Genomic DNA, 26145 nt, shown 5'->3' with positions numbered 1-26145 from the left:
TTGTCCTGGTCTTGCATATTGAACTCAGGGCCTAGACATTGTCCCTCAGGTTTTTAAAATCTGCTGATGCTCTACCACTTGAGTCACAGCTCTACTCCTAACTGTGGTGGTTAATTTGGAGATAAGAATCTCATGGACTTTCCTACCTGAGCTGGCTTAGAACCAGGAACCTCAGATCTCAGCTTCTTGAATCATTAGGGTTGCCAGGGTGAGCCACTGGTGTCCATTATCCAAACTTTATTTTTAAAAGAACAATGGCTTAGAATATGGTGTTAGAACTACTAATAACTAACCACAATAAAATGCATTTGTTTTTTTCATTTGTGTATTACTGCCTGTGGCTGATTTTCAGTTTCCTGTGGATAGTCAGTATGTCTTTTTAGGTCTCTGCTCCCTGAATTGTGCCCTGAATATGATAGGCTCCATAAGGAATTGTTCTGATTTGTGATTAGGTTGAAATTCTAACAGTTTATTTTGTATACTAGTGCCTATAAGATTAATATCAGAGTTTAAAGAAAACCCACAGAAGATGTTAGCAAAATTGTTCAATTTCCACCTCAATTTTCATGAATTATTGTAGAAGAAGAAAAATAAAGGATAGAAAGGAAAGTGCCATTATTGCTGATTACGGTGTCTTCTTTTAAAGTTGATATGGGAAGGAACAAGATGTAATGGTTCATACTGAGTAAACAAAACAGGTAAAATATGAGGCCTAGAATGCTACCCCTGGTGCGTTGATTATTCTGAGACTAGCATGATGTGTGTGTGTGTGTGTGTGTGGTGTTTTCAGTCTCACTTGCCATGTTATTTGGCATTTGCATTTTTCTCAGTTGTTTCTATGGGCAAAATCTAAAGGTGACATAGAAAGAAATTCTTTCCTACAGCAAAACATCTCTACATTTCTTTTTTTTTTTTTTTTTTTTTGCCAGTCCTGGGCTTGAGCTCAGGGCCTGAGCACTGTCCTTGGATTTTCTCAAGGCTAGAGCTCTAGCTCTTGAGCCTCAGCACCACTTCCAGCTTTTTTCTATGTATGTGGTACCGAGGAATCGAACCTGGGTCTTCATGCATGCTAGGCAAGCACTTTAACCACCAGGCCAAACACCCGGCCGACATCTCTACATTTCTGTTTGGAACTTTGAGATGGAAAAGAATGATCTAATTTGAAGCTGTAGGGGATTTCTTTTGAATAACAATAGATACATTTCTCTCATCAACATAGTGGGCAGTATACAACTAGTGCTCAATTTGTTTCTAAGTGACTGTACTTTCTCAATTCATATCATAAGAGGGTAGAAAGCACAGTTTTAGTTCTAAGTGGGTTATACTTCAGTAATTTTGTTGATGGATTTAAGGACCTTTTCTTCTCTTTATTTTGCTTTTTCTGGGGCTTGAACTTAGGACCCTTGTACTTGCTCTACATTTTGGCTCATGATGGGCACTCTGTTGCTTCAGCCAGGCCTCTAAGCTTGGCTTTTTGTTGAATAATTGAAGATGGAGCCTCATGGACTTGTCTTCCTGGGCTGATGTGAAACCACAATTCTCAATATCTTACCCTCCTAAGAATCTAGGATTACAGACATGAGCCACCAGAGACTAGCTTCCCCCTTTTTGTATTTATTGCCCACTGGGTTATGTATAGAGTTGGAATACAAAGATAAACCAGACAGTTCTCGACTTCAAGGGACTCACCACTAAAGAAGACAGACCTATGGACAATTATAAATTCAAGTATGAGGACAGGGAAGTAAGGCAAAGGTGAGCCTAAGAAAAATCATATATGGCTTCTGTCTCACCTCATACAAGCAACCTAGATGAAGCAGAAAGCACCCCAAAGAAAGATTGAATCCATGGAATCTTGAGAAATTATACAGGTTCAGAAAAGATGGTTTGATCCCGTGTAGACTCAGAAAAGAGGATTTGGAGCTGGTTTGTTTTAATTCTTTTTCTTCTCTCCATTTGCAGCTTCTAGTACCCCTGCTGTGAACATTCAACCAGATGTTTCTGGAGGTTGGGACTGGCATGCCAAACCAGGTAAAGGTCTGCAGGTTATTTTCTGTACACACTCAACCAATCGCTAAAGTGTAATCCTTCTTCATTCATGGGGAAGTAAGTATGTACAGAATGGAAATTACACAGAGCATTCTTGGGTAAGTTGTGTTGATTTTTTTCTTAAAGATTCATGTCCTGGCAAAGCTGTTCCCCACACACTTGGTGACATGGGGTACTGCTAAGTATATATTGTTTAATATGCTATGTCAGATCTACCACTTAGAAACTTATGAATTTTTGGACATCGGAACTTCAGTTTTCTTACCTGAAATATAGGGATAATAAATTTTATTCTACACAGTTGGGTAAGTTTAAATGATATAGCATATGAACATTTCTGGCATAGAGTAGATGCTGAATAATAATAAATATTATTTCTAAAGTACTTGTTTGGGTAGGATTTGTTTGTAATAAGTAAGATCTCTCTCACAGCTACTCTCAGATATATGGAAAGCAAATATTTTTTTATGATTCCATAAGTTGCCTTTTGATTTTGTTCTCTTTTCCTTGCTAGGCAGTTTTCAAATTTGATACAGTCTCATTTATATGTTTCTTGCTTTTACTAGCTGTGATTTTTGCTTTGTATATTTACTCTTTAAAAAAGAATGTTTAACTGGGCCCTGGTGGCTCATAAACCTGTAATCCTAGCTACTCAAGAAGCAGAGATCACAGTTTGAAGCCAGCCTGGGCAGGCAAGTCTGTGAGATTCTTCTCTTCAGTTAGCCAGCAAAAAAAGAAAAAAAAGCAGGAAGTGGAGCTGTAGCTCAAGTGATAGAGTGCTATCCTAGAGTGAAAAAGCTCAAGCCCCACGTTGGGTACAAAAATGTTGAAGTTCAAAGATAATAAAGCAATATGCCCAGGGTGAATCAGAGAGTGGCAGAACTGGAATTCAGATCTGGATCTGACTCCAGATCACGTAAGACTGGAGGAAGTCAGCAGCCAGGAGAGCTCAGTATTGAAGAGAACAGTAGGGCCAGGGAGTGCTGCTGTCTGTGCTGGGCTTGGTCCTTGCTACATTCCCTAAGCCAGAGACTTGCTCTAGAAACAACTGACACCTTTCCACTCTTGTCTTAATTTTCCTGAGAGACAAATGAACAGCAGCTCTAAAATTCTGAGTTTTAGAATTCTCAGACAATGAATTCATGATCTTCTTTCCTTTCCAGGAGGTTTTGGAATGGGAAGCAAATCAGCTGCCACCAGCCCCACAGGATCCTCACATGGCACCCCCACTCATCAGAACAAGCCCCAGACTCTGGATCCTTTTGCTGACCTTGGGACACTAGGTACAAACTTATCAGGTGAAGATAGAAATAACTGTTTGAAGCTATAAAGCCTCAAGTCTACATATGGAGTGTCCCAACACCTCAGTATTGCTGAGACTTAGTATACTGAGTATTCTTGGGCCAAGAGTTTAGCCTAGTGGTAGAATACTTGCCTAGCATGCACGAAGACCCAGGTTCAATTCCTTGATACCACATACACAGAAAAAAGCTGGAGGTGGTGCTGTGGCTCAAGTGGTAGAGCTCTAGCCTTGAGAAAGTCCAAGGATAGGACAGGACAGTGTTCAGGCCCTGAATTCAGTCCCCACATTGGCCCCCACCAAAAAAAGTAGGGAGAGAAGATGGCTCTGTAAAATGGTTTTGAGAGCTTCTTTAAAAATTATTTTTTTACTCAACTAGAAAAACAGATTGGGAGGATTTCAGGTCAAAGACAAGCAAGGAAAAATGTCAGTGAGAGCTCTATGTCAGTTCATAAGCCAGTCATGGTGTAGCACATAGTGCTCCCAGCTATGTGGGAGGATGGAGACTGGAGGCTGCTTGTCTGAGGCCATCCCCTGGCAAATGACCCTGCCTAAAAAATAATTACTGTAAAAAGAGCTTAGAGCGTGGCGCATACACACCTTCCTAGTAAGAGTAAAGCTGTGACTTCACACTCCAGAACCATATCCACACCCATGCACAGTGTAAAGAATGCACATGGAAAGTTGAGAGCAGCTATACAAACATTCCCTGCCGACAATTTGACTCCAAATGCCTCAGTAACATTTCTGAAAAATGCAGACCCCACATGGTTAATGGGAGCCCTGGTGTTAGTGCCACCAATCCTTATTTAACTACGTGGTGCTGCCCAGGGGGAAGGAAGCAAAGAAAATGAGGAGGAAAGAGCTTGGGAACTACTCCTTTAAAAGTGTTTCCATGGTGAAAATGGCTTGAGCCTCCTGAATATTGGATTCCTGTCAAAGAACATCACTGTGCACATCAGTTCCTTTCCAGAATCAATGTTTTGTGTGATAATTAAAACCATCCAGTGTTTTCCAAACTCACATGCCCAAGGAACCCAGCTTTTACCTACTGAACTATTATAATAACCACTCTGGAAAAATGACAGTGGTTGTTTGCATGGATTTTTACAAACTGACCAGCAGTATAGCTATTGGGGAAGAAAAAGCCTATAAAGCCAGAAATCAAAAACCAAGAAAACAAGACAACTAAAAAAACCCTTTCATTATTCATTTTTGGACATTCATTCATCAAACAAATATTTTCTAAATGCTGTTTATATGCTAGGACTGTTGGTTCTCACCAACACAATAGCTATGGGTGAAAACAAAAACACACCCCTGACTTTCTTAAGCTTAGATTGTAGAAGGGAAATGAGTGGTAAATGGATAAATGTGTCAAATTATAAAAGCAGTTCTCATGACAGTTAATGTTGGATGAAGATTTTATTTTGTTCCAGGAAGTATTTTTACTATTTTATAGCTATTTTATCTCCCTAATAACCTTTTGAGATAAGCACTGCTCCAACACATAAGTCTGCAACACTCAGAGATGCAGCTCCCCAGCAAGCACTCACAGATCCTGTGCAAAATGAGGAAAGGAAGGAGATGGCAAATAATGAATGGATGGGCTTAGGTATTATTTTAGATTTTAGGGAGGAAGATTTTCTCTTGCACGTACATCTTGAATTTGTCATATTTTTGAAGACTCTTCTATTCTGCAAAAGTTCTTCAGCTTTCCCCCAATTTTTATGATGTTTAGATTGGAAGAATATAAGGCAATGGAGAAAGTTTCACTTTGGGTTTGATTTTAACTTTGATCTTTTGAATAAGGAAAAGTCTGCCTGGTTAGTTCACTGTAAAGTTGCCAGATTCCTTTTGTAACCTGGATGTAATCTGGAGGAGGTATTCTGACATAATCCTATTTGAAACAATAGGATTAGCTTTTTTTTTTAGAGGGGGCATGGTCATGAGGCTTGAACTCTGAAGGCATACCTGTAATGCTAGAGGTGATGTTTTTGGTAAACAGGCAGGGTTTTTTTTGTTGTTGTTTTGGGTTTTTTTTTTTGTGGGTCATGAGGCTTGAAGTAGGCCTGGGTGCTGTCCTTGTGCTCTTCAGCTCAAAGCTACCACCCTATCCTCTGGGCCTGGGCTCTGTCCTTGAGCTGTTCAGCTCAAGGCTACCATCCTACCTTTGAGCCAAGCTCCCCTGTTTTCTAGAGGTTAATTGGAGATAAGAGTCTTAGGTCCTTTTGTGCTGGGGCTAGCTTTGAACCTTGATCCTCAGAACTCAGCCTTCTGAATAGCTAGGATTATAGGCGTGAGCCACCGAGCCCAGCTTGGTTTGGCTTTTAACAAGGATTTTTTTTTCCACCAATATGTTTATTTGTTTATTTATTTATTTGCTAGTCTTGGGGCTTGAACTGTGGACCTGGGCTTTGTCCCTGATCTTTTGATCAAGGTTAGCACTCTACCACTTGAGCCACAACTCCACTTCTTCATTAGTGATTTTTTGGTTGGTTGTAGGACTTGAACTCCGGGCCTGGTTATTGTCCCTGATCTCTTTTACTCGAGGCTAATGCTTTAGTTCTGGTTTTTGAGTGTTAATTGGAGATAAGAGTCTCACAGAGACTTTTCTGCCCTGGCTGGCTTCGAATTGCGATCCTGAGATTTCACCAGTGAGCCACTGGTGCCTGGCCTCATTAGTGATTTTTGGTGGGTATGCTGGTGTTCATCTACAATTGGATGGAAAGGCAGAAAGATTGCCTGGGCCACCTAGAGATACACTGCCTCAAAGAAAAAATTCTCACCTGAAGCAATTATTAATATGATGTGATTTTTAATCCTTCTTTCTGTCATATATAGATATACATATCTCTATATAACACATTATGCCATGCATATGTGCGGCGCCCGGCACCCCTGACCAGCAGGGAAGAACGGACACCACACGAGGATCCTTCTCGTATCACGCTTTTAATGAAGAGCAACTCGGTTATTGTACAGCTGAAGCGGAGGGGCGCGGGGCAGGGAAGTGCAGCTGCTTATAAACAATCAAGGAACGCGGGTCTTTTTCCATTGGCTGCTGTGCTGCTAAGGTCATTTTAAAACTCGGGATTGGTCAGGCCTCTGACGTCATACGCGCAGACGCAGCGGAGCGAGCAAAGGCTCTGCACTCACACACCCACTAAGGGGAACTAAGAAATTTGTATACAATGAGCGAGGCAGGGGACAGGCGCCGTCTTGGCTGCTCCGGCTCCCCACATCTCCCCCTTTCTGTTTTAACGCAGCAGGCCAACATACCTGTTGTGAAGAGAGTAGAGGTGCTGTCCTCCAAAGTAAAACTTGAGGTCCTACTCTAGAGGAGTGACCCAGGCGGCCAACCCTGGATCCCTCCCCTCCAGGTCCTCTTTTCCCTTTGTGGAGATGGGCTAGGGGCGCAGACCCATATGCTGACGCACATGCTCTCCCTGACCTGTTAGGGTCAGGAGTGGTACTTTGTCCATCATTTCACAACTCTTGGCTGCCTATACTCCTATTCCTCGTGCAATAGACTAAGGTCTTGAGGGTGCAAAGGCAGTACAGGGCAGTTTTAGTTGGCCTTTAAAGCTGCAAGCCAAATTTTGGGGGATGTCCCTGCTCCAAGGCAGTGAGTGCATGAACAAGCATTGCTCTCTCTCTCTTATTACGAGACCTCATTTGGCAGAGCAACCAAAGGCTAAAGACACAAAACCCAAAACAAACTGCAACAAACATTCACAGGAACTGGAACAAATGTAGGCAACGGCTCCAGCATTGACTCAATTTACACTCTATGGCAGAACAATTTAAAATAATCAGAGCGACCCAATTTTTGAGAAACCAGCCTAACACAGAAGGACAGATTTTTTTGACAGGGTAAGGCATAGGGAACCTTGCAGTGAAGTTGCAAGGAAGAATTGGTGGCACAAAGGGGAAAAACGGAAGAAGCATTAGTCACAGGCATTGGTAATGGAAAGGTCTTCATCACTGCCCACATCGTCTTTTCCTTGTTGCTTTTTCCCTTCTGTCTCTTCATCCAAAGTCGTGGCAGCAGAAGAATTATTAACAGGATTATTCCCAGGATTTTGTTTCGCATCATCCTCTTTAGGCGTTTGATTTTCCTCCAATATCCTTACGAGGCGCTGCGGCACCCAATGGGGGGATTCCTGTCCCTGTGGAAAAACACAAACAGCTCCCCTGGATCTCTAAATTACAGGATCCGGTCCATACCATTTGTTATCGATAACATTTTTCCACATTACTTTTTGTGTGGGTGGTATTGCCATTTTTCCAGCATGCCGATCAGCAGCTGATTGTCCATTGTCATCCACTGTTACATAATTTAAGGTAAACAGTGCAATGGCCAGCCTTTCTCTGGGGGAGGCATCTCGGCCTATTCCCTCCTTTTGTTTAAATAAAAGTTGTTTAAGTGTTCTATTGGCGCATTCCACAATTCCCTGACCCTGGGGATTGTAGGGAAGGCCAGTAGAATGAACTACCTGCATTTGAGTGCAAAAGGAGCGAAATCCGGCAGAGGCATAAGCAGGGCCATTATCTGTTTTCAATTTTAATGGTTTTTCCCATGCTGCCCAGGCTTCCAAGCAATGAACTTTAACATGGGACACCCTTTCCCCTGTAAGGGCCGTGGCATGCATTATGCCAGAGAAAGTATCCACTGAAACATGAACATATTTTGTCCTGCCAAATTCAGGCACGTGAGTAACATCCATTTGCCATAAGGCATTAGAGCAAAGGCCTCTAGGATTAACTCCAATTATGAAAGAGGGATGATATACTACACAGGATTGACAAGCTTTAACAATCTCTCTAGCCTGTTGGCGTGAAATGGAAAACTTATAACGAAGGGTTTTTGCAGAAACATGATAAAGTTGATGAAAATCTCGTGCTAATTGAACAGAATTATGGGAAAGGCCCACCAGGGCTCTGGCAGTCAAATCCACTAAGGCATTGGCCTCTGACATGGGACCAGGCAAGCCAGTATGTGCCCGAATATGACCAATGAAAAAAGGATTTTTCCTTTGTAAAATTAAACTCTGAAGTTGGGATAATATATTTGAAACTGTACTGCTACCTTTTATGGAGGCTGCGACTTCCAGGGATGCCACTGCATTAACTACATATTGTGAATCAGAATATAGGTTAAAAGGCTCAGGAAATTTCCTGAATACTTCTAAAACTGTTAGACATTCAACTACTTGTGGAGTTTCTGGTTGAAAATTTAAAGTTACTGGCTCTTTTCCTTGAACTACATAGGCACCTCGGCCTGTTTTTGACCCATCTGTAAATATAATTAGGGCATTGGGGAAATATCTGACTCTCCTGCATCCTGATAGAGGGAGCTCCTTGGTCCCTCCTGTTTTTTCTTTTCTCTTCTCTCCTCCTCCTGCACTGTACTTTGTGAGGGCTGCAGTCCCTCAATTCCATTCTTTTGTTTTCTCTTATATTTTACCCCACTCTTGGTGGTCCCTCCTTCCTTGTACGATGACTCCGAGAGACTATCCTGGTGCTTAATTAATACCTTCCTCCCTTCTTTAATAATATCAGTATTTCTGCCCTCCTCCAAACAAGCGCGCACCATTCTCCATATGGGCAACGTGGCGCGGGAGACCCCTCCCTTTTCTAGAGCTCTATCCAGGTCCTGGCCTAATATATCCCAACAGGCCAGTGAGAGATCTCCAGACTCCGCAAACCATGGGGCGTGTATCTCAATATCTGTTAACACTCTATGTATTGTGCCGCGGGAAATTCTCAGCCCACACTGTTTAAGAAGGGCTTGTAAGGGGGCACAGAAGTCCCTTATACTACACACACTTCCTGAAGAGTTACCCATACTGATGTTTAAAGACCGAGTTAACACAAACCACAGAGGAAGAACGATAACAAGCACCCAGACAGGAACTTCTCAGAACAACATACCTAGAAGGAGTCCTCTTCACGTGTCAAGTTCTGGATCCTCTTCGGCCCCTCCGCAGGTCCCGGGTTTCGGCACCAGTTGCGGCGCCCGGCACCCCTGACCAGCAGGGAAGAACGGACACCACCCGAGGATCCTTCTCGTATCACGCTTTTAATGAAGAGCAACTCGGTTATTGTACAGCTGAAGCGGAGGGGCGCGGGGCAGGGAAGTGCAGCTGCTTATAAACAATCAAGGAACGCGGGTCTTTTTCCATTGGCTGCTGTGCTGCTAAGGTCATTTTAAAACTCGGGATTGGTCAGGCCTCTGACGTCATACGCGCAGACGCAGCGGAGCGAGCAAAGGCTCTGCACTCACACACCCACTAAGGGGAACTAAGAAATTTGTATACAATGAGCGAGGCAGGGGACAGGCGCCGTCTTGGCTGCTCCGGCTCCCCACACATATGAACTATACAACATAGACATCACACATATGTCATATATGAGCAATATAAAATATATACTCTATATGACACACACACATATTTCACCGTAAGGCAGACTCTGTCATTTGGGCCACACCTCTATATCTTGCTTTTTGCTGTCAGGTTGGAGATAAGAATATTTTGGACTTGTCTACGCAGGCTACCTTCAAATTGTGATCTTAGATTTCAGTTTCCTGAGAAGTTAAGATTGCATGAGCTACTGTCAATTTCCCTATTTTTTAAAGGTACACATTAAAAAATTTATACATTTCTTTTAGACCTACATGATATACAGGTGTAAGAGCTATGAATTAAGAAGCAAAGTCTCAGAAAATAAAAATTAAACTTCCAAGCTATACAGCTAAAACTCAGAAAAGTCAAAAGACACAAATGTTTCTGAGAATATTTGCACGTGAAACAATTCTGACTCGAACATCAATTCCGTGTGGTTCCTGATCAATATGAGCCTAATTGCTATACAGAATTGGTCTGGATGTGGTTTGGGTGTAGCAGGAATTTTAGGAGCTTTTAGGTTTAATAGCTCTTCTGTTGCATAGCAACTGTTATCCATGGGAAAAGAGCTAAGGCCTAAAGAAGTTCACCAGTGTTCTGAGAGTACCTAAGCCAGAGAAGAGTGCACAGAGGTGGCTTCTACATTGGACTTGTGATATAGTTAGGCTACACGTTATGGAAAAGAACCCAAGCAGAGGGAGAGGAGTGTTTAAAAGCCCCACACCATGTTTCACAACTGGACAAGCTGGAACCCGTGGTAGGATGAAGGAGGGGCAGATGGGGTTGAATATAAAAGGCCATCTCAGGGTAGACATCAAACTGAGGTATCAATTAGCTCGATATTTTAGGAAGGTAACGCTAGATATATTCTACACAATAGATAAGAATAGGCTAGGAGCAGGCAGGGAAAGTGCCAGGGGCTAGCTACTTCAAGAGAAGGAGGAGGAGTACGAGGAGGAGGGCAAGGAAATTTTCTGAACTCAGCAATGTCGGAAGAATGATTGAAACTTAAAGACATCTGTAGAAGTAGTTAGTAGGTTATGAGGGAAAATGAGAGGAAGGAAAAGTCTCATCATTTCTCCCAGACTTTCTAGTAACATTAAAAACTCGAGAGTAGAACTATATTTTGAGTGTGCAAAGCTGAGGGCTGGAAGAGAAAGCCCTTGGTTCATCATCCAGACAATGGATTTTGACTCTTGGGCATCAATCCCTTATTCAGTAGGTATTTTTTTTTATAGCATTTGTGTTCCTCCGAGCTTACAATAAAGCGGGAGAGAGAAGGGCTAATCAAATGTAAAGTATCCACTATGGTCAGTGCTATGTAAGTTGGGGGTGGGAGTGGGCAAGTTGGGAGGACTCAAACCCTACATCATTCGGAGGCACTGTCAAGGGGTGAGGACCACTGCTGTTAGCCTCTGATGAGGATAGGCATGACCTAGGGGTTTAGTTATTGCCGAGTATTCCTGGTCCTCGGTGGCGTTAGCAATTAGAATTGCTGAGCAGTATAGAAGTGTTCCGGAAGATTAGACATCACAAAGTCATACAATGCTGATGGGCAGGGTCGGCACCTGCTGTTTCACTGCTCTAGCCAGAGCCTGGCGGAGAGGGGCTCCACAGTGGTTCTTAAATGTGTGAACAGGATTATCGGTGCTTTTTTAGTTCTTTAACTTTTCTATATTTACCAAGACTTGAAATATCAAGCATCCTTAAAATATAAAAATAAAACCCCAGTGTGGCGGAAAGGGCCAGCCTTAGGCACTGTATTTAATGTGGGATTGACCACATCAAAATTTACCCAGTGGTACAGGAAAAAGGGCTTCACTCCCTTCATGTACGGTGTAGAATGACAAAGACAGCACAAAATTCTCATAAGCCTGCCATTACTTCTACATTATTGGCAAGTATCTATTGAGCCCTGTAGGTGTCTAGGCACATACTTCACATATGAATTTGCCTGTTTTGTTAATGTAGAATGCCTTTTACTTAACTCAAGGGATGGAAGAACTTTGTGTATGCGCGCGTGTGTGTGTGTGTGTGTGTGTGTGTGTGTGTGTGTGTGTGTGTGTGTGTGTGTATGTGTGTGTGTGTTTTGTTGGTCATGGGGCTTGAACTTTGGGCCTGGGCACTGTCCCTGAGCTCTTCAGCTAAAGGTGAATGCTAAACCCCTGGGTCTGGGCATTGTCACTGAGCTCTTCAGCTCCAGGCTACCTCCCTACCCATGGAGCCACAGTGCCACTTTCCATTTTCTAGTTTAATTAGAGGTAAGAGTCTCTCGGTCTTTAGTGCCTTGGCTGGCTTTGAACCGTGATCCTCAGATTTTAGCCTCCTGAGTAGCTAGAATTACAGGCATGAGCCACTGCATCTGGCACTTTGCGTTTTTACGCTATCTGTGATACAGACGATTCGAGCGTCATTTGTTTTATGTATAATGCCAGTGTTCAGCTCAGTGCCTCGTGCACAATAGTTGTTCAACAGATATTCATAAATGAACAAACACATGCATGTGACAATGAATGGTGAATGGACAAACACAGGTTCAAACACAGGTTGATGGCCAGACTTCTGATCATAATAAAAATATCTGCAGTGGGAAGGAGACAGAATAATAATAAAGGCAGAGAAAAAAAGACAGAATGAGAGGTAGTAAGGGCTGAGTGTAGTCAAGACTGAGTTCCCAAGAAAAATTAGAGATTCAGGAGGCAGAAAATGAGGCCAGGTTGTCTCATTTGGGCAAATATGGCTCTACTGACTAGCTGTGTGAACATGTGTATCTGTCAACCTTTCTGAGCTTCCATTTCTTCCTCTTTGAAATGAGACCAGAGAAATACTACTTATATTCTAAGTGTATCCTGCAGATGCAAATTAGTAATGCATGACCAAGTTCTATAAAGTCCAAAGATCTATGAGTTGTTGTGATCACTGCTACTTTGGGTTTGTTATGTAAAAGAGACTTCAGAAATCATCACAATTTTAATTCCATGTGTTATTGCTACTTTGTCTGGGTTTTTTTATGTAAAAGAGACCTCAGAAATCCTCACATTTCACATTCTTCTTTTAAACCCACCTCCTGTTATGAATTGCAAGCAGAATAGAACTGGCACTACTCACATTTACAAACATCTGGCTTTATTCTTGGGTACTAACAATGCTATACTGACCACATTGTTGACTCTTGATCCTTGACGTTCAAGTCACACCTTAACGAGTGAACTTTGTGTTGTTTCCTGTTCTTGTCATTAGATAGCTTCAGCTCTAACAAAGTGGGAAGTTGAAGAGTGATGGAATCTTGGGAAGAGCCAGGGCTCTTTCTTTTGGCTTCGAGTCAAAGGTCTAGATTTAATTCCATTTTGCACCAAGATAGCTGTTGGATTTTGAGGGAAAAAAATCACTTAACTACTTCAAGCTGCACTGAGGTCAAGTTAAGGAACTAATAGATATTCCTGTAATTTCATTACCTATTTAGAAAGGGTCATTCTTCTACCATTCAAGGCAATTTCCAGTAAAAAAAAAATCACTGCAAACAACATCTTGAGATGCAGGAGTGAGGGGCTATTCAAAATAGTCTTATCTTCTTTCTAACTTTTGCTCTGTAGGTAGTTCTTCATTTGCCAGCAAGCCCACCACACCGACTGGACTAGGCGGGGGATTCCCGCCTCTCAGCTCACCCCAGAAAGCGTCTCCCCAGCCCATGGGTGGAGGGTGGCAACAGGCTGGGGGATACAACTGGCAGCAATCACAGCCTAAGCCACAGCCCAGCATGCCACACTCCTCCCCCCAGAATCGACCAAACTACAACGTGAGCTTCTCATCCATGCCTGCAGGCCAAAGTGAACGAGGGAAAGGATCAACTAATTTGGGTGAGAATGCTGGTGTGGGGCCTGGGATAGGTGGGTCTGTCTTGTTGTCATATTTCCTGGCAATCTTACAGGGGTAGAAGTAGGTCCCTGGTGCTCCTTACCCTAGATGCCATGTCTGTTGCACCTGGGTGGGCCGTGCAATTCTGCAACTGTATACTTGTCTCTCTCCAGACTGGAATCAGATGGAAGGCAAAGATTATCTATCAGCTGCAGGAGTTTTTCATGCTAGTTTCTCTTATCCCAAGAACCTAGCATATGGTTCTAAACAAATATGGAAAGGAAGTAAATGGAAACGTTAATGGATCTTAAGGCTCTTATTCCTCGGAAAGGAAAAATAAAGGCCAAGAATGGCCTTATTTTCCCTTGGACTCCCATTGAGAAGAACATATATATCTGGACACATGGTCTTTCTTGGCCTGATTGATAGATTCCTGATATCTGGGGAACTTGTGAACATGACAAAGCCTAAGGCTGGTGGATGCTGTATAGGGACTTGTTGACAATGAGTAAAAATAATATACTTTGCATGAATTGGTTGGGGGGTTCCAAGTTCCAAAGGCCTCTTTCTATTCATTTTCTCTATCAGCTAGTTTGATCACACCCTACAATATGTATACAGGAACAGGAGGAGAGAATGGCCCCTTCACTCTATGGGACAGGTAGTTCTACTCCATCTTAGCTAACATCTAGTTAGTGCTTACTGCATTCCAAGTGTTCTTCTAGGCTTTTTTCATATATTGTTTCTTAGAACCTTTAAAAACTCCTTTTATAGATGAGGGAACCTAAGATGAAGATTGACAAGGTAATGTGACACAATGAGTTAGTGACAGAGCAGGACTTGAACTCTGACCATCAGGTTCCAGAACTCCTGCTCTTAAGTGCCACGCTACATTGCTGTTTGTTAATAGCACATGATAGAAAACGTGTCCTTATGTTTCTTCTTGAGGTAGTGGGAGATTCTTTGAACCATTTTGTAGAGTCACAGAACTCTCCCACCATTTTTATTGTTGAATAGATACGAGGCAAGTGCCTCTTTGAGGCATTTTCACTCTAGAAAACACTGAGAAGGCAGTAAACATGACAGACAAAATCCCTAGTCTTGGAGCCCTTACATTTTTTTGTTTGCACAGGAGAATGAGGGTCCAGAGTGTCGTAATATAGAGAGATGGCAAGTGAATTTCAATTCAGAAACCAACTTTGGTTGCTTGGCCTGGACTGCAGTATTATACTTTTGGTTTGGGAGTTACACTAACATGGAGATCATCATTCTCATGGGGCAACCCCATGGGTCAGGTTATCTTACTGACTTCCAGCTCATTTACAGATGAGGAAATTGGGGAATAGAAATACCAAGTAACTTGCCGGAGGTCACATTGCAAAGAGGTGGTACAGTTGGAATTCAAAACTGAGTAGTTTCAAACCCAGAGTTGTGGGGAAAGAGTACATGATCAACTAAATGTTTCAGCTAGTGTGGGCAGGGTCCTGATACCATGATGGATTTCAAGAACCAAACCGGGCCCTTGTCAAATCATCTATATTAATTAGTTATGACAAGGGGACATCATGAAGATGTCCATCTAAAAAGAAGGTACAGTAGAAATTGAACTGGATTTAATGAAGCAGACTCCAGTCTTTGTTTTGCCAGATACATGTTATGTGACTCTAGAAAGGTCTTTTCAGATTCTCTGGATTTCATTTTCCTCATCTGTAAAATGGGTTTGGGAGTCTTTTACATTGCTAAAGACAAAGGGAATAAATATGTGGAAAAGCACATCGAAGACTCTAAAGACCTTTGGGATAAGATGTATAATATGCCTAGCCATAACGATTTTCAAACATCATATTGCAGAAGGGAAACAAAAAGCAGCTGACTTTGAAGATTTACTTTCAAGTCAAGGTTTTAATGCTCACAAAGACAAAAAGGGGCCTCGAACAATAGCAGAGATGAGAAAAGAGGAAATGGCTAAGGAAATGGATCCTGAGAAATTAAAGGTGAGTGAGCCACTGCCTCAGTTGTGGTTATCCTATAAGACAAGATCAGGTGTGAGGAGAGATCTGCATGATTCCAGTGGATTGCCTACTTACCTCCCAATGCTATTGCCAGGGGTTAGGACTTCAACAAATGAATTTGGGGTGGGACTTAAGACATTCAGACTGGAGCATCTATGAAAGGCAAGCAGGTATTGACATCCACCAGATTGTGCATTGAGTATAGTCATGCCCCTGAAGAGTAAAGTAGCTTTAGGGAGGTTGTATAAGCTACCTAATTTTAAATTTAAAAAAATTTAGTGCCAGTTCTGGGGCTTGAATTCAGGGCTCAGGTGCTGTCCCTGAGCTTTTTTGCTCTCTACTATTTCATTCTCAACCTTTTTGGTAACTAATTGGAGATTAATCACAGATTTTTCTGTTCTCTTTTTGAACCACAATTCTCATATCTTGGTCTTCTCAGTAGATGTGTGTGTGTGTGTGTGTGTGTGTGTGTGTGTGTGTGTGTGTGTGTGTGTGTGTGTGTGTCTTGGGGCTTGAACTCTGTGCTTGGGTGCTCTCTCTGAGCTCTTCAGCTCAAGGCTACTACCCTACCCCTGGAGCTACAGTCCCACTTCCTGTTTTCTTGTGATTAATTGGAGATAAGAGTCTCTTGGTCTTTTGTGCCTGGGCACAAAGACCTGAGACTGAGAACTGTCCTTGGATTTTCTCAAGGCTAGAGCTCTACCACTTGAGCCACAGAACCACCTCTGCTTTTTTCTATGTATGTGGTACTAAGGAATTGAACCGGGGTCTGTGTGCATGCTAGGCAAGCACACTACCACTAGGCCAAACTCCCAGCCTCAGTAACTTTCTTAAAGTATTTATTTTGGGGAAGAGATGGTACTAGGGTTTGAACCCTATGCTTGGCAGATAAGCATTCTACCACTGAGCTATATTCCTAGGCCAGCTCTGGCCTTTCTAAAAGGGATCTGTAGTTCAGGTAGCATGTAGATATGTGTGACCTGACAGTTTACTTTAGGAGTGTATCATTAACTATAAGGGGCAATAGTGCAATACATTCAAGCTCTCAGAGGTGAGATTATAGAGCAGGTATGTGGAGCATAATGAAGGTCAGAGTGAATGAGAAGCAGCAGATGCATGTGGGGAAGTATTCCAGGAAGAGCTCTTCAGAAGGTGGAGCTTGCAGGACATTCCTATTATTTGGTTTCACTGAAGCAGGACAGTTTTTCAGGGTCCTGGATGAAACCCTCTGGACTAGAAATCCCTACCTCCTCCCCTCTGTGTTTACAGATCCTGGAATGGATAGAAGGTAAAGAGAGAAATATCAGAGCCCTTCTTTCCACGATGCACACTGTGCTGTGGGCTGGGGAGACCAAGTGGAAGCCAGTTGGAATGGCAGACCTGGTAACACCAGAGCAGGTGAAGAAGGTGTACAGAAGGGCTGTGCTGGTTGTGCACCCAGATAAAGTGAGTAGCACTTGTCCTGTCTTTGCTTATGTCTGGTCTTCATTTTGTTAATATATAAGCATGTATTACAGCATCCTACATCTCATTTGCTGACTGAGTAGGTCACTGATTTAATAAAATTAACTCCATGGGTTAGAAGCAAGTATCTGAACAAATAGTTTTACTTCATAAAGTTTACAGAGAATGCTACAACACTCACCAGAGTTAGTTTTTTTCCTTTAGGTTTAGATATAATTTAGCCAGGATTGTACCGAAACTCCTGTATTTGACAAAACTGATGTCATCAACAGGCTTTTAAAAATGCAACAAGAAAAGAAGAGGTTTATCTTTGTGATTGCTGTTCTTAATATACTATGTGAAGCTATTTCTTTTCCCCTTTTTCCCCCTTATGGTTAATCTCATGTGGTTACTGTATCTGACTTTGTTACCTGGTATATTGTATATACATTTATTTGTTTATTTGAAATAGGAAAGGGAAGGGGGAAACAAGATGGTTGGGAGGGGGTAGGGAGAGGGAAAAGGGCACAAAAACATGAGAAGGGGTATCAATGTGTGAGAAGTAATGCACCCATTACCTGACAAATGTAACTGTAACCCTTTATACATTATCCTGACAATAAAACACACAAAAAAGAAAAAAAATTCAATGAAGCTCATCATCTTGCTTGTGTCACTTTATGTTGTCATTGACACATGTAAGCATTATTGTTAGAAACTTTAATTATCTTATGTAACATCTCACACAGAAGTGACAAGAAGTTATGATTAAAGTGTCTCTTCAGAATGCAAACTCCAGTGCCATGTATTTATTTAATTTCCATCTCTGTACATTTTTGATAACTTCTTTGAATAGAAGAATCAACAAGAACCCGCATTAACACTTGAATTTTAGCCAATCAAAAGAGAAGTGGGGCCTAGAAAATACACACATTGTTTGTCCTTCTCGTGAGTCTCCAAGAACTTCATCTTTTTAGAAATTAAAAAATGGGAGTTTACAATGTATTCTCCAACTGTCCTATTTTTAAAATGTACAGTCTCTGTTGGTATTTGTGATTATTTTAGATCTCAGTATGTATTAAAATCATGTTTCTGGAAGTTGAAGTAAAATAATTTCTTATTGAAATTACCATGTGTAGATTAATACTTTAAATAAAATTAGATATGAAAATTGAAAAAAAATGGGAGTTTAGAACCATAATGCATTAGAAAGTGGGTGTTATTAAGCTTTGGTTTGTTTGGTAGATACTTCCAGAGAATAGAGCAGAGTCTTCTGATGCTTGATAAGCTTTCTGTTAGCTACTTATCAACAATTACTATTACATTATGTGATTTTCCAGAGGAGGGCATGGTAATTGCAGTTACACAGATTAAGCTGTAAAAAGAGAAGTAACATAATACAAGAACATTTTATTTTACTTATTTTATCTTTTTTTATTTTTTATTTATTTATTGTAATTAGTAAAAGGGTTACATGATATTTGCCAGATAGAAGGTGCATTAATTCACATACATTGATACCCTTTCACATGTCTTGGTACCCATTTCCCTCCCCCCCCCACCCCCCACCCGTCTTGGTTTTCCCCCCTTCCCTATCAAATTTCAAATATCCAAATACAAATAAATTCAATATATCAGATAACAAAGTGAGATACTATACCAATATGAGATAACCAAGGGACAGCAAAGGAGATGAGAGACAACATAGTACATTAAGGACAACAATCATTCATTATATGGCTTTTGTTTCAATATCCTGGAGGTCCTTTCAATTAGCTTCACATTATATGGCCTTATGTATCAAGATTTTGCTCTATTGCAGATCTCTGCTAGTAGAGCCCAAGGTTTCTACTGATTATGACAAATGAGGGAAACCATTGAGCCTAAGTTCCTTTGAGTCTGGCTTACTTCACTTAATATGATTTTTTCTAAGTTTTTCCATTTCCTAACAAATGGGGCGATGTCATTCTTTCTGGCAGCAGCATAGAATTCCATTGTGTACAAATACCACAACTTGTTGATCCACTCATCAACTGAGGGACATCTGGGTTGGTTCCATATCTTTGCTATGGTGAATAGTGCTGCAATGAACATTGTTGTGCTAGTGGATTTAGTATGTCCTTGTTTCTGGATGGTTGGATAAATGCCAAGTAGTGGAATTGCTGGGTCAAAGGGGAGTTCTATGTTTAGCCTTTTGAGGAACTGCCACACTGCTTTCCATAGTGGTTGAATGAGTTTGCACTCCCACCAACAGTGTAGTAGTGATCCCTCCTGGCCACATACCCTCCAGCATCTGTTGTCATTTGTTTTCCTGATCCTGGCCATTCTAACTGGAGTGAGGTGGAATCTTAGAGTTGTTTTGTTTTGCATTTCTTTTATGACCAGAGATGTTGAGCATTTCTTCATGTGTCTATAGGCCATTTTTGTTTCTTCTTCAGAGAAGACTCTCTGTAAGTCTTTGGCCCCTTTTTTAATGGGATGGTTGTTACTTTGGAGGTTAGTTTTGGAGTGATTCAATTTTTTGAGTTGTTGATATATTTTAGATATGAGGCCTTTGTCCGTTGTTTGGTTGGTGAAGATCTTCTCCCACTCTGTAGGCTTCCTGATTAGTTTACTAGCTATGTCCTTTGCCATACGGAAGCTCTGCAGTTTAATGCAGTCCCACTTATCCAGCCTTTCTCTGATTTGTTGTGATTCTTGGTCCTTATTAAGAAAGTTTCGACCTGTGCCAAGGAGGCCTAGTGACTTATTTTATCTTGTGCTCACAAGAAGGCTTAAACTCAGGACCTCACACTCTTGTTTGGATTTTTGCTCAAGGCTGACACGCTACCACTCATATGTCCACTTTTGGCATTCTGCTGTTGAAGTGAGAATCTCTAGGACTTTTCTGCTTGGTTTGAATTTGAATCTTAATTCTTAAATCTCAGCCTCCTGAGTAGGTAGGATTACAGGTGTGAATCACTGGTGCCCAGCCTAGAAGATCATTTTAATTGCTTAGAACCCATATTACCAGTGAACTTAATGGAGACATTATTTTAGTCTGTGTTATCTAATTTGTGCTTTTATTTTTTCCTACAGGCTACCGGGCAACCCTATGAACAGTATGCAAAGATGATTTTCATGGAGCTAAATGATGCCTGGTCTGAATTTGAAAACCAAGGCCAAAAGCCCTTGTATTAATTTGTGAGCCTTTCTATCTCCACTACAAAACTATGCTAATGCTTAGTGTATGTTACAGTTCTGAGGTTTTCACAGATGAACCAAAAATTCCAGTAATGCATCTCCAGTACTAAACTGTTAAATTACTTGTGAATTAATTTCTCACAGAAAGGAATGTGGATGTTTGATTTCTCCAAGTCCCTGCCATAAAAACAATTGAAAGCAGGGAGGGACTTGTGATGAGATGACCTGGCTTATCTGCAACATTCCAGCCTGCCCTGTGGGGAGCCTACTCAGCATTTTGCCTGGGAATATGGAGAATTGAGGCTGCCAAAGGTGAAGGCATGACACCATTTTATTCCCTGAGAATCTGATTAATCATCAAGAGTTACAGAAATAGAATTACCAAATGGTTTTCAAGACTGGTTTGGGATTTTTTTTTTTTTTTTGAGTAATAGCTTTACACAGACATCAGGAACATTACCACCACGTATTTATTTATTTATTTTTTAATGAACTGTACCCTGGCCTTGAGGATAATACTGTGTATCTCTTTTGATCTGGAGCACTAATAAACCTAAAATAATTTGGATTGTGGGAAGTGCTTATGCAAATATCTAGGGATTATCATGTGTTCTTCCTGGAGAAGGTAAAAGCTAAAGCAAATGCTAGCTAGTTCTGGAAGTCTTTCTTTGGTCAGGATGTTGAGCTGCTACTTTCTTTTTCTTTTAGAAAATTGGGGTTGATGAAAGAATATCTTCTAATACAATAACTCTGAACTTGATTCAAAGAATGTACCTAGTTTTTTTTTTAATTTTTTTACCATTCCTTTTGCTTCATTAAAAATGTTTTTTTGCTGGTAATACGTTGTGAAGCAGTTTGGTCCATTTACAGTTTGTCAAGACCAACTAACTGCTAATCTAGACTGGATACTCTGTAGTTTGTGAGTGGTTAAGACCATAGAAGATGCATAGATCTTCAGCCTCCCTCATGGGACCCTATCAGCATTTATTTTGAGGAGCTTGGTCCCCTCCCTCCTGATGAATCTGAAGCCCTTGGATTATTTTCGGGGTTTATTGATGTAGTCGGACGTCTACAGGAACAGCATTGACATAAGAACCCCCAGTTGGTTTCAGTTCAGTGTTTGGCTGGTTCTTATTTTGAGGGGTAAGTAGTTTGCTGTTTTGTGGCTTTAGTAGGCCTTCTATTGGGTACATAAATAATGTGCATACAATGTGTATATATATATTTATTCAATGTATACATATTTTCCGCACACACAGAGAGGTGGCCAAAATACTTTCATGCTAATCTGAAAAGGCTCATATACAATATTTGTGGAAAGCTTTCAAAAGTTGTTTCTCAGCGACAATCATTTTTGTTTATGTTTCAATTTTGGTGTGGCAAACTGTACAAAAAAAGCAGCATGTCAAAAATACTTTAGGTTCTATTTAGATTTCCTTTTTCTCTTTCTCTCTTTTTCCTCCTCCCTTCCTTTCCCCCTCTCTCTGCCCCTTCTCTTTCTCTCTCTCCCATCTCTCTGTCTTTTGGTTATAAAATTTCATTATTTTACCCTTTATTGACAATGTGAAACTCTCAAAAGATATTTTCTTTTTGAATATACACCTGTAAACTGTTCAAGGTAACCATAACAAACTAGGTGTTACTTCTTAACATATTATAAAATAATGTTTGATCCAGTTTGTGCTTGTCTTATTTAAAATTGGAATGTGAGACATGTTGCTGTGACCTGTCTTTTCTTTTCCCATTCACATATGTAGATATTGTGTGAATTGTAGTATATAATGATAATAATTAAAAGGATACTATGTGGATGTCATGTACATTTTGAAATGATAGAACTATATTAACTTTGTATTTTGTTTGGGTAATTCATTAATGTTCACAGTTTAACATATCATTAAACATTATGTAATTAGCGATGAGAGAGAATCTTACTTAGCAAGTTGGGGGATACCCTCATCTCTTTTCCAGATACATTATAGTTCTGCACCCTTATTTATCTCACAGCTTTAAATTCATGCAGACCAAACAAGTTTTTGCACTCCTTTTAAACATCAGGTGGTGACAGAGCTTGTTGTTGATTAGATTAACTGTTTCATTCATATTTATTGTAATATATTTTCGTTTTGTAAATATGTTATACAACAAAATGTGATTGGTCTAAAATATTTGTAATGTATATTAAAAGGCTCAAAAATATTTTTAGACATTTAAGTTATTTTTGCACTTGTAGGACTACAATGACAAACTTGAATTACCTATCTGACTTGATTTACTTCGAAGGAGAATAATGGGCAATGAATAGAAAAACAACATGTTATACATTTGTACCAAAAAGCCAAAATCTGAAAAGATTTCCAGATTTATATTTTCACTACTCATGCACCCTCTCTTGACACACACACACACACACACACACACACACACACACACTCTTCATGCTACATGAATATCATGTTTCAAAAAGAATCCACATAGAAATTCTGCTCTCCTAGCTTAAATGTTAATAAAGTGCATTTGTTTGCTGAAGCAAAGGGATTAATCTTCTGCATTTGTCATGGTGTTTTAGTTCTTTAAGGACAGAAGCTGCATATTCATTTGTAAGTAAATGCTATAAATCAAAAGTGTTTGCTGTGGAGACAGGTGGTATTCCTGCCTGTGCCTATAATCCCAGCCCTCCAGGAGGCGGAGGCAAGGCCAGGATGGGAGACTGATGTGTCAAACAAACAACAAAAACCCAACCCCCAAATCATTTCTACTCCCCTTTACTGTACAGTGTGCCTCTGGAATAATGTGCCTCAGTCCTGAAGCCCCTGGAGAAACTCTAACATATAAAAAAAAATGAGCCTTTATCACAGCAGCAGGTCAGTTGTCCTGACAGAAACATGATCAAGGAATATGGACCAGATGAAAGGTTTCGATGAAAGATGAATGAGGTAGTTTGGGCGTAGTGAGAAAAATCAGTAAAGCTGGAATTTGGTTCTGATTTTTCTACATGCAGACTGTTATATTGGAGAAATTTATGTCCTTGAGGGTTTTTTTTTTGCCAGTCCTTGGACTTGAACTCAGGGCCTGAGCACTGTCTTTGAGCTTTCTCAAGGCTAGAACTCTACCACTTGAACCATAGCATCACTTCTAGTTTTATCTGTGTACATGGTACTGAGGAATCGAACCTGGGTCTTCGTGCATGCTAGGCAAGCACTCTACCACTAGGTCAAACTCCTGGCCATCCCCGAGTTTTAAGTATTTCTTAAGTGGAAGAACTATCAACTGTGTATGTAAATTGTGGTCAACTGGCAGGTCACTTCCCCTGATTAGCCATGAAACCTACAAACAGTACTCTGAATTCTTTCCTTGTGGTAGGTCGTAACACGTACTAGGCAGTGTCATATTTTGTGTTCAGAAGGAAGAAATGCTGCACAGAGAGACCAAGAGGAATCTGAACAAGAGGGTTGGCTGGGTTTTCCTTCTCTGTAACTGTCAAACCAATTATATTTCTACATGGCTGTCCATGCTTCATCAAGCCTAGTCATGAAAACACACAAATCATTCAGAGTCTTTGAGTTTTTAATTTGAAGGTTCCTGTATCCCAAAAAACTATGATCAAATACTTGTGTTATGTTTTGTTCTGTTAACTTGCCTTTTGGTATTGGGACACTGGTCAATATTTTGCAAGTACTGATAGAATATAAACTCAAAGGATTCGAGTGTCCTTAAACTTGCGGTGTTTGTCTTATTTTTAAGCTCTGTCTTTTCAGAACATAAGATTTGACCGTAGAGTTCAGTGGTGTGGGGCCTGACCACAGCTTTCTTAATGGCTAGATATTATCTGAGCTTTAGTTTTACCATCTGTAAAATTGAGAGAATATTCAGATTTATTTTAAGAATTCCATTCTAGTTCTAGGCAGCCTGATATTTGCACAGATTTTATAAGCCCAATTTCACACTGATGGTAAGTTGGGGTTAAAAATTTAGAGTTTGCTGACTTTTATTTTTTTTATTTATTTATTTTTTTTGCCAGTCCTGGGCTTGAGCTCAGGGCCTGAGCACTGTCCTTGGACTTTCTCAAGGCTAGAGCTCTACCACTTGAGCCTCAGCACCATTTCCGGCTTTTTTTTTTTTCTATGTATGTGGTACCGAGGAATCGAACCCAGGTCTTCATGCATGCTAGGCAAGCACTTTAACACTAGGCCAAACTCCCGGCCCCTGACTTTTATTTTTGAACAAATATGGAATTGAGTAAGTGGTAAAACTATCTCTTCAGCACAAACACTGGCAAGAGGAAAGTAGGCTTTTTCCAGAGATGGTTTAAGTGTCTGCAAGATGACTTCCCTTTCCCTTTAATAGTAATTTGGTGAATGGAGGACAGCTGGTGTGCATACAGAGCAACTTGGGAGAAAAACACTATCTTAGAATATCGCAGTTGTACCTACCTGTATCCTTGGGGCCAATACTTTCCTTCCATCCATTTTTTAGTACTTCATTCTAAGCCTCAGGCACTCAAATCGTGCTATGCTTCTGGAGCCTTGAAAAGTTTTCCTAAATCATTTCTGTGGGACTAGACTCAAGGGGGCGGCAGGTCTTCAGTAAATATATTAAGACTCTGGTCAGGACACCAACTTAATGGGGTGGTGGTGGTGAATTGCAAGAGGATAGGACGTTTAATCACTTAAGATGGGAAAAGTACTACTAGCTCACTGCACCAGCAAAGGAGCCAAAACTCACAACGTCTCAGGGTTTGGCTAATGAATCCAAGCCCCTACTAGATGCTTGATATTCTGGACATACATATATGCCTTGTATGATAGTTATAGTCCTAGTAAGATTAATCACAAAGTAGAACAAGGAAACAAAGAGCTGTAATCAGGTCTGTGAATGCAGCATCACTCTAAAATACCTTACCGTACAACAGATCTCAGCAGTTTCAGCGTGAATTTTTTTCCCTTTCTTGTAAAATCAAGAATTCAATTGTTTTGGCTTTCTGAACTCTTTCAAGAGGCTGTTCGGCATGACTTCCTACCCTTTCTGAGCCTCTTTCTCTAAAAGAGGAAGCACTCAGACTAGATGCTTTCTAAGGCCAAAACAAAACACTCCATCCCCATGAAGAAGGTCAGGGAGAAAAAATCAAAATCCCTGCCTCCGGGGCTGGGAGCTTTGCCTAGTACTAGAGTGCTTGCCTAGCATGCACGAAGACCCAGGTTCGATTCCTCGGTACCACATACATAGAAAAAAGCTGGAAGTGGTGCTGAGGCTCAAGTGGTAGAGTACTAGCCTTGAGAAAGTCCAAGGATGGTGCTCAGGCCCTGAGCCCAAGCCCAGGACTGGCAAAAAAATAAATAAAATAAATCCCTGCCTCCATTCTTTGCAGGTTTCCAAACTTCTAGGTTTACTCTGTGCATCTGCATTTGCTAGATGGAGTGTTTGGGGCTGGCGTCGGGGCGGAGCGTGGGGCGGTTACCAAGGATACCAGGAGGGCTCAGAGGACGGCAGAAAGGAGGGCCGCGGGCGCCGGGTCGGACTAGACCTGCGAGGCGAGAAATGAGGCCTGGAAACCGGCTCCACAGGTTGAGGGCGTGGCTGTATGTGTCCTCGAGGGATGGCTCTAGGAGCTGGGGGCGTGGCTAGGAACCAGGGGGGCGGGGTTCCGCGTAGAGGGGCTGGAAAGGGGAAACGACACCAGCGAGGCTCTGAGTGGCAGGGATCTGGACCAGTAGAGGCGGGGACCTGCGTGGCCGAGAATCTACGCCAGCATGGGCAGGGCTCCGCGGTCTGGGGGCGGGGCTCCGCGGTCTGGGGGCGGGGCTCTGTCTGGCAGGAGGCGGGCCCTGCGTGGCGGAGTCTGGCTCCGCGGGGCGTGGACCTGACCTGGGCGGGGTACTGGGGGCGGGGAGGT

At 41.4% G+C, this 26145-nt stretch overlaps 1 protein-coding gene across 3 annotated transcripts in view; it reads left to right on the top strand.

Moving 5' to 3' along the window:
- The window catches only part of Dnajc6 (DnaJ heat shock protein family (Hsp40) member C6), a 135681-nt gene extending 115157 nt beyond the window's left edge, over window positions 1–20524 (top strand). For all 3 annotated transcript variants that reach the window (XM_090334680.1, XM_090334678.1, XM_090334679.1), the window contains 6 exons: window positions 1963–2031; window positions 3213–3332; window positions 13353–13616; window positions 15466–15608; window positions 16896–17072; window positions 20148–20524. In XM_090334680.1, coding sequence (XP_090190806.1) covers window positions 1963–2031; window positions 3213–3332; window positions 13353–13616; window positions 15466–15608; window positions 16896–17072; window positions 20148–20249 — 875 coding nt within the window. In that variant the 3' untranslated portion in view covers window positions 20250–20524. The remainder of the gene's footprint in view (window positions 1–1962; window positions 2032–3212; window positions 3333–13352; window positions 13617–15465; window positions 15609–16895; window positions 17073–20147) is intronic.
- Window positions 20525–26145: the final 5621 nt, after the last annotated feature.

This window comes from Megascapheus bottae, chromosome 6 (genome assembly GCF_031878675.1).
Source record: "Megascapheus bottae isolate mThoBot1 chromosome 6, mThoBot2.hap1, whole genome shotgun sequence".
Classification (NCBI taxonomy): domain Eukaryota; kingdom Metazoa; phylum Chordata; class Mammalia; order Rodentia; family Geomyidae; genus Megascapheus; species Megascapheus bottae.
Note: the sequence above shows the minus strand (reverse complement) of the source record. Positions and strands in the feature narration are given on the sequence as shown.